The following is a 15,352-nucleotide window of genomic DNA, read 5'->3' on the forward strand; positions in this document are numbered from 1 at the left end:
GTATAAAACAAAAACAAAAACAAAAGAAGAATGATGTAAATGGTGTAGGCTAGAGCTGAAGCCTTATGAGTAGATAAAAATCATATAGGAAAAGAGGATACCACAAAAAGGAAAGAGTGCAAATCTGGGGAAGACCTGTATTTAAGTAAAAACAGAAGTAGAGCAACTTGCAGAAGAGACTGGAGGAAGAGTGGTCAGGAAAAAAGGCATGTGCCAAATATTGCAGGAAGGCAGAGTAAGATGAGGGATAAAAAGAAGTATAACTGCTAATCTTAGTAAGGCCGTTCAGACTGCAGGAAGACTACACAATGCAGTGAGTTGGAGGGTGAAGGGAAGACTGACAATGGAAGAAGGAACAGAAAGAAGAGGCAAGCTTCCTGAGAATGAAGAGGCAAAGGAATAACACCTAAGGAAACCTGAGCATGTTTAGAGGCTGAGGGGAAAGAGCCAGTAAGGAAGAAGAAACAAAGGAATAACTGGTAGAGCAAGGTCTTAGGAGAGGTAAAAGAGGCTGGGATGAAGAGCACAAGAACTAGGTGAGTGGGTTAGCCCTAGAAAGGAGTAGGATTCTTCTTCAGAAACAGCCAAAAAGGAGTGCTTAAGTGAGAAAGGATTGCAGGTAGGCTACTCGAAGAATGAGACCAAACCTGATGGAGGGGAAGACTTGGTCACATTAAGAGAAATATGTAAAAACTGGTGAAGGACTAGAAGAAGATGTATATATACATACATGGTGTGTATGTGTGAGTGTATGTGTGTGTGTATATATATATAATATATAAATTACAAATGAACTTAGTATGAAATCTAAAATTTCAGCTTCAAGTCATTGTATACAAAGTCCTCCAAAGTCAGAGGCACAAGACAATCCACTGAGACATAGGCAAAAACCCTACTAAATATATATATTTTTTCTCATTCCTTTTAAGGTTCTGTTTTTCTAGGAGACAGGGTCTCAGCTCTGTCACCCAGGCTGGAGTGCAGTGGTGTGATGACAGCTTGTTGCAGCCTTGACCTCCTGGGCTCAACTAATCATCTTCTCTCAGCCTCCCAAATAGCTGGGACTACAGACACATGCCACCATGCCTAGAAATTTTTTTTTTTTTTTGAGACAGAGTCTCACTCTGTCACGCAGGCTGGAGGGCAGTGGCACAATCTCAGCTCACTGTAACCTCCACCTCCTGGGTTCAAGCAATTCTCCTGCCTCAGCTTCCCTAGTAGCTGGGATTATAGGTGCCTGCCACCTCACCTGGTTAATTTTTGTATTTTAGTAGAGACGGGGTTTCACCATGTTGGCCAGGCTGGTCTCGAACTCCTGATCAAGCAATCCACCTGCCTTGGCCTCCTAAAGTGCTGGGATTACAGGCGTGAGTCATTGCGTCTGGCTTTTTTTGTTTGTTTGTTTGTTTGTTTGTTTGTTTTGTAAAGACAGAGTCTTACTATATTGCCCAGGCTGATCTTGAACTCCTGGGCTCAAGTGATCCTCCTGCCTTGGCCTCCCAAAGTTGTGGGATTATAGGCATAAGCCACTGTGACTGGCCTCTGTTTTTGTATGTTTTAGTAAATACCTGTTAGAGAAATATACACACATACATATATATATACACACACACACATATATAATTACAAATAAACTTCTAGAGAGTACATACTCAAAATATTTTTACTAATAGAGGTATACAATTTTAAAAGTTAGGGGACCACTGAGTTACATCATTATGTACAACACTTTTGAATTACTTGTTTATACTTTTTAACAGAACCTCTTTTCCCAACACTCCTGAAGGACACGACATACTCCTCAATTAAAAGTGGCTGGACAGCTATGATGCCAAGGGAGACGGGTGCGGTGTTAGGGGAGAGAAGAGGCAGGAGATCTGCCTTCTGAGGCATCTATGAAAGTCTAGCTGTTTGCAGAGGGTGGGGAAAGTGATCCTGAAATGCCCCTCCTAGCAACAAGCAAGGCGTTAGAGAGCTCAACTGAAACACACTTCTCGGCCTTTCTCGTAGCTAAGAGTGATCAAGTGACCCAGTCATGACCAATGAATTATAAACAGAACTTCAGTGGGGATTTTGGAGAAAGTTTTGTTTTTCTGACATAAACCTGGCTCTTTTCTCCATGTCATTTCTTTCCTTTTTTTCTGCCTGGAATGCAGATGGAAGCCTGGAGGTGGAGCAGCCATCTTGTGACCAAGAAGTTGACCAGCATTTGCTAACAAAATTAGCACATGAAACAAAAAGGTGGAAGACCTTACGTCCTGAAGATACTGGGAAGCTACTGCACCAGCTCTGAACTGCCAAACCCTTGCAGTTCTTGTTCTAGGAGAATAGAACAATTTGGTCATGCCACTGCAGTTGGGTTTCTGTTACAACCAAATACAAAATCCAACATAACTAGTACATAAGTCACTTTGTAAGCCAGTTTCATCTTGTAAGCAAGGTGTGGCTTATAACAGAACTAAGATGGGACATTTCCTCTTTATTTGGGGGAACATTTACTTTCATGTACATGAGTGTTCTAGGATGTCCTCCAGTTTATATGCATCTCCTTTTCTACCATTTTGCCTTCTTTTTGGTTTATTTCTCTCTCTATGTAGCTTTTCTTTTCCTTTTTCTTCACAACCCCTTTGATGAAACAGGGGAGAGACAGATTATCTCCATTTCTACGCATAACTACCTCAACATGGATAGGGCATGTGAAAAATGACTCATGATAGATGTAAATTTGTCAGAATTAACAGTTACCAGATCAATGAAGCACTATTATTAGGGTAGCTTTAAATAGCCTAGCTACATAGGACCAGATGGCATAAAAGTTTAATGTAAGGCAAGACTCTACTTGGTACACATTTAACTGTAGCATATATTCTTGTACTACATGTAATCTCAGTTCATGGATTCCTTTATAGGATCCAAACTGGTAAAGTTTGCAGGTAAGATAAACAGGCGAGCAGCCTATTCTGAGACTCAAGTTTTTCATCTATGAATGAGTGACATTTACCTTGCAGGCTAGTTTTAACTATTAAAGGACATAAAATGAAATAAGGCACAGGAGGTACTCAAAACCTACATACGTAATAGGGATATATCATTATTTCAGTATTCCCCCACTAATTATCATTTCCAATTTTTCTCCATTATAAACAATGCTTAAATAATATACTTGGCTAGATCTATTTCTGCACAAGCACAAATACTTCTCTAGGCTTGATATCCTAAAAGTGAAATTGCTGAGTTCAAAAGTATGAATATTTTACAGATATTGCCAATTTAAAGTCCCACAAACAGCATACAAGAGTACATGTTTTTCTCTACCTTTCTTGTCAATACCAAATATAAAACTTATTCTAAAACCTTGCCAATCTGATGAGTGAAATGTTTTAATTTTTATTTCCCTGAATACTAGTGATGTGGAGCTACCTTTACTTTTTCCACATAAGGGTCTTCACACCATTTACTGAATGGTCCATTCTCCCCACAGATTTGAAATGTCACCTTTATGACATACAAAATTTCTACATTTCTAAATTCTCTGGTTTCATTGGTTCTTGTGCCAATATCAATTATACAGAATAAAAGCTCTATTCTTAAGAATTATTTTAGAATTATTATAGAGAAAGACTTTTTTCATTAAAAATGGTGACTTTTCTTTTTTTTTTTAATTTATTTATTATTATTATTATACTTTAAGTTGTAGGGTGCATGTGCATAGCGTGCAGGTTTGTTACATATGTATGCTTGTGCCATGTTGGTGTGCTGCTTGCATCAGCTCGTCATTTACATCAGGTATAACTCCAATTAATCCTCCCCCATCCCTCCCATGATGAGGCCCGATTGGCGTGCCTTCCTGGGTCAAGTGATCTCATTGTTAGTTCCCACTATGAGTGAGAACATGCAGTATTCAGTTTTCTGTTCTTGTGACAGTTTGCTGAGAATGATGGTTTCCAGCTGCATCCATGTCCCCTACAAAGGACACAAACTCATCCCTTTTGAGGCATGAAGGCATTCCATGGTGTATATGTACATTTTCTTAATCCAATCTGTCACTGATGGACATTTGGGTTGATTCCAAGTCTTTGCTATTGTGAATGAGTGCACTTAATAAACATCACGTGTGCGTATTCTTCTGTGGCATAATTTATAATCCTTTGGGTATATGCCCAGTAATGGGATGGCTGGAGTCATATGGTACACATCTAGTTCACAGATCCTTGAGGAATAAGCCATGCACGAACATAATGGTTGAACTAGTTTAATCCCAGCAACAGTGTAAAAGCGTTCCTATTTCTCCACATCCAAAAATGGTGACTTTTCTTGTGCATTTTCTTTTCCAGTTGAATTTTAGAAGTTTGTCAAGTTTCTTGAAAAGGTCTACTGGCATTTAGCCTAGAATCACATTGAATTTGAAGATTAATTTGAGGTTCAATACTGTCTCCCATTTAAAAACACAGTATATTTCTTATTATTTTTATTATTTTGCTTATATTTCTTTACATTTAATTATATCTTCCTTTATGCCCTTTAGGAAAGTTTCAGGGTTTTTCTTCTCCCTACATAAGTATCTGTATCACCTTTCTAAACTCATTAGTTTAAATAATAGATTTTCTGTTGATTCCAACTTTACGGGTTAATAATTATGTTGAATAGGCCGGGCGCAGTGGCTCACACCTGTAATCCCAGCACACTGGGAGGCCGAGGCGTCAGGAGTTCAAGACCAGCCTGGCCAGCATGGTAAAACCCCATCTCTACTAAATATACAGAAATTAGCTGGGCCTGGTGGCGCGTGCCTGTAATCCCAGCTACTCGTGAAGTTGAGGAAGAAGAATCGCTTGAACCTGGGAGGTGGAGGTTGCAGTGAGCCGAGATTGCACCACTGCACTCCAGCCTGGTGACAGAGTGAGACTCCGTCTCAATAATAATAATAATAATAATAATAATAATGTTGAATAAAAATTATAATTTTGGCGAGGCGCTGTGGTTCACACCTGTAATGGGATTACAGCACTTTGGGAGGCCAAGGTGGGCCGAGCACAAGGTCAGGAGTTCGAGACCAGCCTGGTCAATATGTTGAAACCCTGTCTCTACTGAAAATACAACAATTAGTCGGGCATGGTGGCGCGTGCCTGTAGCCCCAGCTACTCGGCAGGCTGAGGCAGGAGAATTGCTTGAATCCAGGAGGCGGAGGTTGCGGTGAGCCGAGGTCACCCCATTGCACTCCAGCCTGGGCAGCAGAGCAAGACTCCGTCTCAAAAAAAAAAAAAATATATATATATATATATATAAAATTTTGTCTCTTCTTTTCCAGGATTTATACTGCAAATGGAGTTTACTTGCCTTTCTGTATTGGCTAGAACTTCCACTATAATGTAGAATATAGTGTGGACAGCAGATATCCTTGTTTTGCTTTTCTGACTTAAAAGAGATTGTTTCTGATATTTCATGTGGCTATGGGTAACTCATATGGGCCAGAAGTCATTTGAATTTATAACTACAACTGATGTCCATCTTCATATGTTATCCTTTTGCGCTTTAAAATCAGGGTGATGCTAGACTTACACAATGACATGGCATGATTTCCTTTTCTTTTGTTCTAGAAAAACTTCTCTTTTTTAAGGTTCTGATACAATTTAATCGTTTTTATTTCTAATTTATATTTTTCTAGGAAACCATTAATTTCATGTAAATATTCCAATTTATTGGTATAGACTGTATAGTATTATTTTGTAACTTAAAAGATCTCTGTGCTTTTTCATCTTTCTCCTCTCTAATCTTTCTTAGGTGTCTTTTTTCTTTAATCATATAATCCCATAGTTTTCCTTTTTTTTGTAAATCCTATATGTGCTTTTAAAAAAATCAGTATTTTCTGCACACAGGAAACAAGGAATTCTATGTAAACATATATATCTTAGATCCAGCTTGGTAATTAAATCATTAAACCTGTATGTATCTATACCTATTTATCCTTACTCTCTGATTTGTCAACTTCTGATGTGCATGTTAAAATATACTATGATTATGGCTTTGACAATTTCTCCTAGTATTTGTATTATTTTCTGCTTTATAAATTACAAAACTGCATGGTTTAAAGGTTTGTAACAATTGTATTTTCTTGGAGGGTTACAATGAGCACAAAATATTCTATTATTACTTTTTACCTAAAATACTTCTTAATTTTTCTAGTTTTAGCACATCTATCTGATGCATGCATACACACACACACGCACACACACACACTTCATCTTTCTAATCTCAACTTTTCTGTGCCATTCTCTCTTAGTGAAGGTTCTCATAAATAGCACATGTTAAATTTTGTTTTTTACCTGTTTAGTAAAAGTAGGATTTAATTCTCTGACGTGAATTGTGAAAATGAGTATGTGTGGTGTGCATGGCCTCTCCAGCCATCTTGTTTTGTTTTCTATTTGCCATGCTTTTTCCTCTTCCTCTTGGTTAAACCGGTCAAGTTTTAAACTTTTATTTTAAATTATTATTATTTTTTAATAGAGACAAATTCTCGCTATGCTGGCCAGGCTGTTCTTGAAGTCCTGACCTCGAGGGATCCTCCTGCCTTGGCCTTCCAAAGAGATGGGATGACAGGTATAAGCCACCACACGCAGTCCTGATCAGGTTTTAATTACTCCCTTTCTTCCTAGTTGTTTAGAAGTTATAATACGTCACATTTCTATAATTTTAGTGGTTATCTTTAATATTTTAAACCATATTTAAACTTATTTTTGCCATCAATAAACTCTCTTCTCAGACATAACAAGAACCCATATACTAGGGTTCTTGTATACCTGTATACCTCTTGCCTCTGTGGGGATTTTGGTTCCAATGTATTGTTAATATTTATTTTTCACATTATGTCAACAATTATTTTTATACGTTGATAAATTTCATAGGTAGAATTCTTTGCTCACTACTGTTTTATTAATTCTACGTTTTTCTCTGTCTCAGATTTTTTTTTTTTTTTGAGACAAGGTCTCACTATGTTGCCCAGGCTGGAAAGCAGCGGCTATGCACAGGTGCAATCATCGCACACTGTAACCTCTAATTCCTGGGCTCAAGCTGTTCTCCTGCCTCAGCCTCCTGAGCAGCTGGGACTACAGGCATGCATCACCATGCCTGGTTCTGTCTCAGATTTCAGAAAATATTCTATTACAGTATATCTTTGAGTAATCCTTTCAGAAAGGATGTGTAGGTGGTAAACTGAATGCTAGAATCTTTCCTTCACTGAAAAATGACTATTTGGTATTTTCAAAATTTTAAAGGTCATTTCCTTTACCTTCTGGCTTGCAGAACTGATATGAGTATGTGAAATTTGAATCCATTCTCATTCTTGTCTGTTTTTTAGGTAAGCTCCTTTCTTCTCTGCTTTGGAAGAGAATAGGATATTCTTCTCCTTATCAAAAATTCACCAGGATGTGGTCTTTTTCATAGTTTTTCACATTCACCCTGTTTGGCCCTCTTAATCTAAAGGCTTGTGTGTTTCTTTTGTTGGGCCACATGTTCATTCATTCATTCATTAGGGGTAGGGATACACTCTGTCGCCTAGGCTGGAGTGTAGTGGTGTGATCACAGCTCACTGGAGCCTTCAACTCCTGGGTTCCAGTGATCCTACCACTTCAGTCTCCCAAGTGGCTAGGATGACAAGTGTGTGCCACCATACCTGGCTAATCGTTTTTGATTTTTGGTAGAGATGAGGTCTTGCTATGTTATCTAGGCTGGTCTTGAACTCCTGAGCTCAAATAATTCTCCTGCTTTGGCCTCCCAGCGTGCTAGGATTATGGATGTAAGCCACCACGTCCAGCAGAAAATGTTCCTCTATAATTTATTTTCTAAATTATTTCTTCCCTTCATTATCTTTTCTTTCCTGCCAGAGCTCCTATGAGATGAACTGATCCTTTTAACCTTCCTTATTTTCTGTCTCTGCCTTTTTGCTTTGTATTCCAGCTGATTTCCTTGACTCTTTCTTCCAGAATGCTCAATCAGTATTCAGCTGTGTCCATCCCATTATTCATCTACTGAGTTAGCAACTATCATTACTACGGGTCTCCTCTCCCCTGGGTGGGCTGACTGAAGTTTTATTTTTTGTAAGTGGACGAGATATGATTGGTTACGTGGACATGAAGTTGGAGGCAGGCAGGCAGGCAATGGCCTTTCCTCCCCACCAACAAACGTAACACTGGCTTTACCCTAGTGGTGAGGATCTGAGAATATTTTGGATAGATACTCTCTTGGATAAAGCTATACTTCATCTCATCTCCGACCATTCTTGCTTCCTTCACACAAACTCAAACCTTGCTCTGTTCTTGTAGGTCCCCACATTCACACCAAAACGTCTTTCCCAGGCAAGTGGCTTGTTCTCTTTACAGTTTTATTCTTAAGTCTCAAATTAAATGTGTATGTTGCCTGCTGTCAGACGTAAGATTGGGGAACTAGGGGGCTGGAAGGAGTTAATTCCCTGATGACTGTCTGAAGCCCCCTACTCACTTCGTGCTTGATGTTCTGCCAAATTGGTTCTTACCATTATGGTAGTTTTCTCCCATGAGTGTTTTTCCCTGTGATTTTTATTTTCTCTGTTATTGTTTATCTACTCCTATTTGTTTTCTGTCAATAATGCCTCACAATTTCTGGTCAGCTAAAGGCATTCTTTATCTTATATTTTTAGTGCTCATTCACTATTAAAGAATGCATTTTCTTTTTAATGGATCTTTGGACAAAAACATGTGCTCAGTTATCTAACTAGCTCTAAGCTATGTGACTTCCCATACCGCTTAATACATGCATGCCTGCTGATTACAAGGATGAGGCTCTGTTTATGTACTGCACTAACTTTTAGACAGATATATTTATGTATGTTGTGCACATATTCGATCTCAATAAATTTAATCAAGAATTTAATTTGATGACCATTTAAAAATGCAAAGCAAAAAAGAGGCATAAATGCTTATCAAATATGCATATAACTACATAGCTTAATATAACAGTTCTGTCTATATCTATTCATCCATAGATACAATTATAATGATAAAGAATTAATCCAGAAGCTAAAGCAGGATCATTTTACTCTCATTTTTTTTATTCTAACAAATAAGAGTATCTGACAGGCTTTTGGTCCATATTCTCAGCATTTCTGAAGGCTTCTTATCAAATACGCTGTTATTACCCATAATTTTATGTATCGATTTGTATAATGTATTTCAAGGAAAAAATTCAATATCAGCCATTCTTGTTTCTTTTTTTCTTTTTATTGAACTACCAAGACTAATACAGCACATCACTAAGCAAAAAGTGCTATTTACTATGCAAAAGGCACAGTCAGTGATTGGCATCTAAGACCAATTGATCTACCCATTACCACTATCTCCCTACCCCCACAAGCACTACTATGAAGCTATTGATTTAAACACTGTCGATCGGTTTCCATTTTCTGATTTTGGGCAGGCCAATTAAGAAAGTGAGTAATTGTGATTACACTGCTTCAGGATCAATTACATTTGATGCAAGACAAAGTGCTCTTTTTGGAACACACACACAAAATTTTTGATCTAGCATGCTGCTGTGCTTAACAAAAACTAAAATAAATAATTTGTATCTTTATATCAGCAAAACATACTAATGTAAATGCTTTTAATAGCCAAGACATTTTCTATGTGAAATACATGAATTATTTTCCTAAAGTTAGTCTGAAAGAAATATAGAAAAATACTATTCACATACACTCCTTGGTATAAGATAAAAGTCAAATACTACATGCATATATATCCATCCTTAAAGGGACTTAGTTAATTATGAAAGACAAAATGCAAATCCTGTTCAAGAGACTATGAAGGAAGTCTTTGTAATAAAAATTGGGAAAAAAACCCCAATTACATAGGAATCAAAAGGTTCTTTATATAAATTGATAAGAAAAAGGAATATTTTTTAGTTCTTAATTTTGGTCTAACTTGATACCTGAGCTTTGTCATTGGGTTCACATTGTCCAAATCATTAAAATGAATATACCTCCGGTGTCAGAGGCAAATCTATTTAGAGTGATGTTACTCATAGCCTGTTGTTCAGTAATATTGATCTGTGTTGTTTGTCTAATAGAAAAATAATAAACAATTACTAGGCAATGTTGAGAAAAGTAATCAGTTTTTATATATCACTAATATAGCAGACCTCCCAAAACATAAAGGTGATGATCTGCATAAAATCAATGTGTTATGCTACATTGCTTATATTTATCATTGCAGGTTCTCGGCAATAAAAGGTATAACATTAGGCCAGAATTACTGGTAAACTGAAAAGGTATATGAAAATGAAAAGTTCACTATGTTTAATCTATACATTTATTTTAAAATGTCTATTTCTAAAACTTCAAGACTTTTAAATCATAACAAATTCTGTTCTAAGCTGGCTAAAATGTAGATAAAATGTCTCAATTCTTTTTAGAATAAAAACAAAGAAACTTCAACTCAAAATAGCCAATTGTGCCTTATATCAGAAAAAGAAAAAGAGTTCAAAGATAATTCTCAATGATGCATGAATACAGCTTTGTACTAATTGGCTAACAGCCTCTGAATTTCACGAGAAATGTATAAAGCATTATAGAAAAACATTAACAACAAAATCCAATCCTAAAAAAGCTCTTCTGAATAGCATTCAGCTATGAAACCTTTGCCAACTGCATAAATGTTCTCTTTTGACTTTTATCAAAGCAGTTTGTAAATCGATTTAAAAAGGAAACAAAAATGTGTGGGTTTTAGGTACTTATGGAATCAATAATATTCCACTTAAGAATCTCAAGATAACATGTATGTATATCTCAAAAGAGATCTTCTCTGAGCTATTTAATAATATTATTAATGTTTTTAATTTCTCCTGGATCTTCCTCATTAATTTTCTTATAAATTTTCTAAAACTGGAGTGATAAGTTAAAAATTACTTAGTAGTAGCTCCTTTCTTTAACCAACAAACCATGAATTTCAATCACATATGGCAGATTGTAATGGCTAGGTGTGTAACGAATGCTAAAAATACATACATTGCACACAATTTGTACAACTATTCCAAGGCAGTCTAAACATTAGCAAAGCAAAACATATATGTTTAAATGTTTGTCTTTCACATACACACAAAAACTGTTGAAAGCTTAGTTTTTGATCTGCTATCCTTTACAGGTTATATAAAATATAGAAGAACAATTGAACTTACCACAACTGGAAACTGGCAGTCTGAGTAGAATCACAAAAGTCAATACCCATTGAAACTGTAATGGATCCCTCAGGCTCAAGAGAGTCTAGGAAATAAGATAATTTAGACATGAAAACACAGAGGATGTGAAAAAAAGGCAAACTAAACATTGAAAATTTAGGTAATGTTTGTAGTTTGGTTCAAACAGTGAAATTTAATGATGGCTTAAAAATTTTAAACTAAGAATATTAAAGCAAATTATAAAGTAACCTAACTATTCTGTTTCAAGGTTTTCTTTTTCACAAATTAATTCTGCACACACACCAATGAACACATTATACCCGTTTCAGAAATACATATCTTCCTGAGAAATTTCATGTTTTCTAATATTATCTCTATAGGTATTGAAAATGAGAAGGAATTAAATGTGTTCTTGTTTCGCATACCTGTAATGGACTTTGGGAGTTCATAAGAGGTTATGTACTTAAAACTATGGCATGTTTATTCTAGATATAAAAAGTAAATTTTAAACAATGTTTCAAATTTTCAATGAAAAAAATTCTAAATTAAAAAATGTAAATAAAGTTGGAAGAAGAAATTAAGATGCACTCAGAAATTAATTAAGAGATCTCACATTGAAACCAAAATGTTAAGTCTAAGTGCATTAAATACTCAAAAAAAATTTGTGGCAGATTAGATTATCTTGATAAAACAAAAAATAAAATGACATTTGATAGATTTGGAATTTCTGAAGCTTCATCTATCACCTAACCAAGTATAGGAAATAACTATACCAACATACAATACAGTTTTTTTTTTTTTTTTCAGTTAACAATGACAAAACTTAAGTCAAACAAGAAAAAAATTTTATTCTGCTTATGATTTGAAAGTTTAGCTATACCTTAGACTAACTGAGGGCATCTTAAATAAATATGTACATATTTGTTTATATATAGAAATTGTCCATTTTTGATTTCTACTTTGCTCAAAGTATTCTGCATAATTGCAGCTATACCACACAATCACTTTATATTTAGCTTTATATATTCTCTATACTTCCTATCAGACATAGTTATATTTTAGGAAGCACGCTTCTAATTCAATAGATTGTGACTATTCTAGGGCTTATTGGTAAGTATGATTTGCCATTGAAAGCAAACCATGATACAGAAGATGGTATGGTTGGGATAAAATAATAATTCAATAAGCTTCATTTATTAAGTATTATGTTTATATCTCATAGGCTCAATGAGGACTAGGTATTACAAGAGAGCATTTGTTCAATGCTGATTTTAAAATGCTATTTGTTAGGCAAAGGAAGTATGTTAAAAATAAAAAAAAAAGTAATAATTAAAATGCTATTTGCTCAGCGGTATGTATGTTGGTCTGCTGATTCTAGTTTCAATTTCATTTGTTTACAAACCTAACATTTACCAGGATGTCACTCAAACACCAGAAGACTTGCTCCCTAAATCTCTAGCAAATAGGCTTTACTGTAGGGTAAATAGCTATAATGATATATACATTTTTTTCATTTCTCATAAAGCTGTGTGCTGTCAACAGTTTAGAGCTTTGTCAGTCACACACTGCTCAAGGCTATCTTTAACGAATTCTTAATGCCTTCTGTGCCATAACTATTTTGGGGTTTGGTCTTGTTTTTATCTGATACATTAGTAGCAAATTCTGTCATCTCCAAAACATGATGGCATTCATGATTTTGATCTCCCTTCATCATGTATCTTTGTATATCATTTGACAAAGTGACAGCTCTCAAGATGCTTTGTTGATAGCACTCTTTGACACTGTTTGATACTGTCTTCAGTCTTAAGATAATTAACTGTGAGCTTACTGCCATGCTAATTCTGGGGGACAGTCCACGATCAATGGCATGTTTTATTATATAGATGCCTCAGGAGCAAAATGATCAGCATAAAATTATTCAAATAATGGATTTTTATAATACTTGGAGCCGACTAAACTGGGTAAGCGTACCCAATTAGGTGTCTATATTTAGATACAATTTCTAGATTTGCTCCTATATATTTGAGATGGCTATGTAGAAATGGCTGAAAAACACTGGCTCTGTTACACCACACCATTAATATCAACACATGAAATCATATAGGATGCCATTTACTTTGATGCAACAGTCGTACAGTAACTGTTAAAATCTTAGCTGATCTCAAATTTGTCAACCACTAACATAAAGCAACTGAATATAGTACAGAGAGTGTAAGGCTATTCTTTGTGTCTTAAAAAAAACCCTCCTATATACTAGGTCTCTTTGGGGAAAATGGAATATTATTCCTAATGTTCTTGCAAGGAATACAGTTTCATGCCAAACACAGGGTGAAATCGAGAAAAAAAGTCATTGCACATTACAGACAAAACCAGATTGGTGGCAAACAAGAAAACTGCGGACTCCTTTAATGTGTATACATGCTTAAAAATAAATAAAACAAATTGCTTACCTCCCTTATTTTACTAAAACACTAAAACACAGCATTTGTTTTCTGTTGCATTCTTAAAATGTTTTTGGAGGACTAATTTAGACATATTATATTCCTTAACCCTACAATCTATTGATAATAGTGTCATCTAGGTGGTGTTACATACAAGTACATACTGCAGAGGAAATAACTCTGTATCTTGAAGGCATTCAATAAATGCCAACAAAATGAATGAAACATACAGTCATAAAAATTTGTCTAAGAACGAAAAAGAAAAGCCTACAACCAATACTGAGGCAATGGTAAACATTCATATTTTATTTCTGTGTTAAGGTCATACTATGAAATTTATTATATTTATTTCTTCTATTCTACATAGGCCAACAAAAGGTCAACTCATCAACTCATTATGCCAGCTCAAAGAAAAATTAATACTGTTCTACTGTTTTAACCTTTGGATAACATTTTCAACCTTCAGACAATTCATATATCTGCTGCTTGACACTTCCTAAACTAAACTAATTTTTTTTTAACTAGGTAAAAAAGGTTGAATTACAAGCAATAAAAAGAACACAGTAATTCCCTGGCAATATATTAACTTCATACGTTACATAGTAAAAATTAGGATACTTTGTATTCTTTAAATAGTGTCTTAATTATCCAAATATTTTAAAAAATTAAGTGGATTTTGAAATCAGCTTACTTTAAATCCACTTTTTTTACTCTGGTTGCTTATAAAATTTTACGAGGCTTTATCAAAAATTGTTTTATTCCTTTGTGTAAAAATATAACACACACAAAAAATGACTTTCTTTACCGAAAGATTCATGAAAACCAGAGGAGAAAATTCAACAATGCCAAAGAGCTCAGATGAAGAAAAATGGAAGAGTTATGTGAAACAATGAGTAAAGAAGGCACAATTACCTAATTTTACTTTCTCCTGGTCAAAAGGCGTTGTTGATCTTAAGTATTATAAAAAGGAGCTATCTGGAGCATTATGGTTATAACATTTGGAAGATACAATGACATAAACCTTTTATTACTTTTAATTGATGTTTTGCCTGAAGATTCTCTCAACTAAACCTTAGGGCTATCTCCACTTACAAAAACCAAAAAGAATAGAGATAGACATTCTAAATATTACACTAATTCAAATTCAAAGTAAGACATACAATTGTTACATTTAATGTTTAAAGGGTTTTTTAGCAAAATACTTTAAAAACGCAAAGGGGATGAAAAATGGCCACTGACACTTTGTTGGAGAGACAACCGGATGCGGTGGGCACAGAAGCAACCTGGAAAGCGCATGCCAAAGCTGGGGGCAGCCGCTGCTCAGCACCTACTCACTGGTTGCTGCATGTGGGATAAAGGGCCGGTACTGCCATATTTTATGCTCTGCTCCAAGAAAAGTGAGATTTCTCATTTTTTAAAATGTAAAAGCATCTTGATTTTTAAATGGTGGCAACAGATTGAAAACATGTAAAAATCAGATGTGGATAAATACCAGTGATACCCTCTGCGCTACCGTATATTCTATACATGGAGAGGAAGATAAGCAGACTAGTCTACATCAGGGGTGTGCAATCTTTTGGCTCCCCTGGGCCTCAGTGGAAGAAGAACTGTCTTGGGCCACACATAAAATACACTAACACTAATGATAGCTGATGAGCTAAAGAAAAAATAATCGCAAAAAAAATCTCATAATGTTTTAAGAAACTTTATGA

The 15,352-nt window shown here is 35.4% G+C and overlaps 1 protein-coding gene across 4 annotated transcripts in view; it reads right to left on the reverse strand.

Annotated features, from left to right (window-relative positions):
* AP3B1 (adaptor related protein complex 3 subunit beta 1) overlaps positions 1 to 15,352 on the reverse strand; it is a 301,940-nt gene that overhangs the window by 21,725 nt on the left and 264,863 nt on the right. For all 4 annotated transcript variants that reach the window (XR_001903494.2, XM_003899849.4, XM_021939489.1 and 1 more), the window contains one exon: positions 11,200 to 11,284. Coding sequence is in view for 3 of the 4 variants with exons in the window: in XM_003899849.4 (XP_003899898.3) it covers positions 11,200 to 11,284 (85 nt within the window). In the remaining variant the exon portion in view is untranslated. The remainder of the gene's footprint in view (positions 1 to 11,199; positions 11,285 to 15,352) is intronic.

This window comes from Papio anubis, chromosome 5 (genome assembly GCF_008728515.1).
Source record: "Papio anubis isolate 15944 chromosome 5, Panubis1.0, whole genome shotgun sequence".
Taxonomy (NCBI): domain Eukaryota; kingdom Metazoa; phylum Chordata; class Mammalia; order Primates; family Cercopithecidae; genus Papio; species Papio anubis.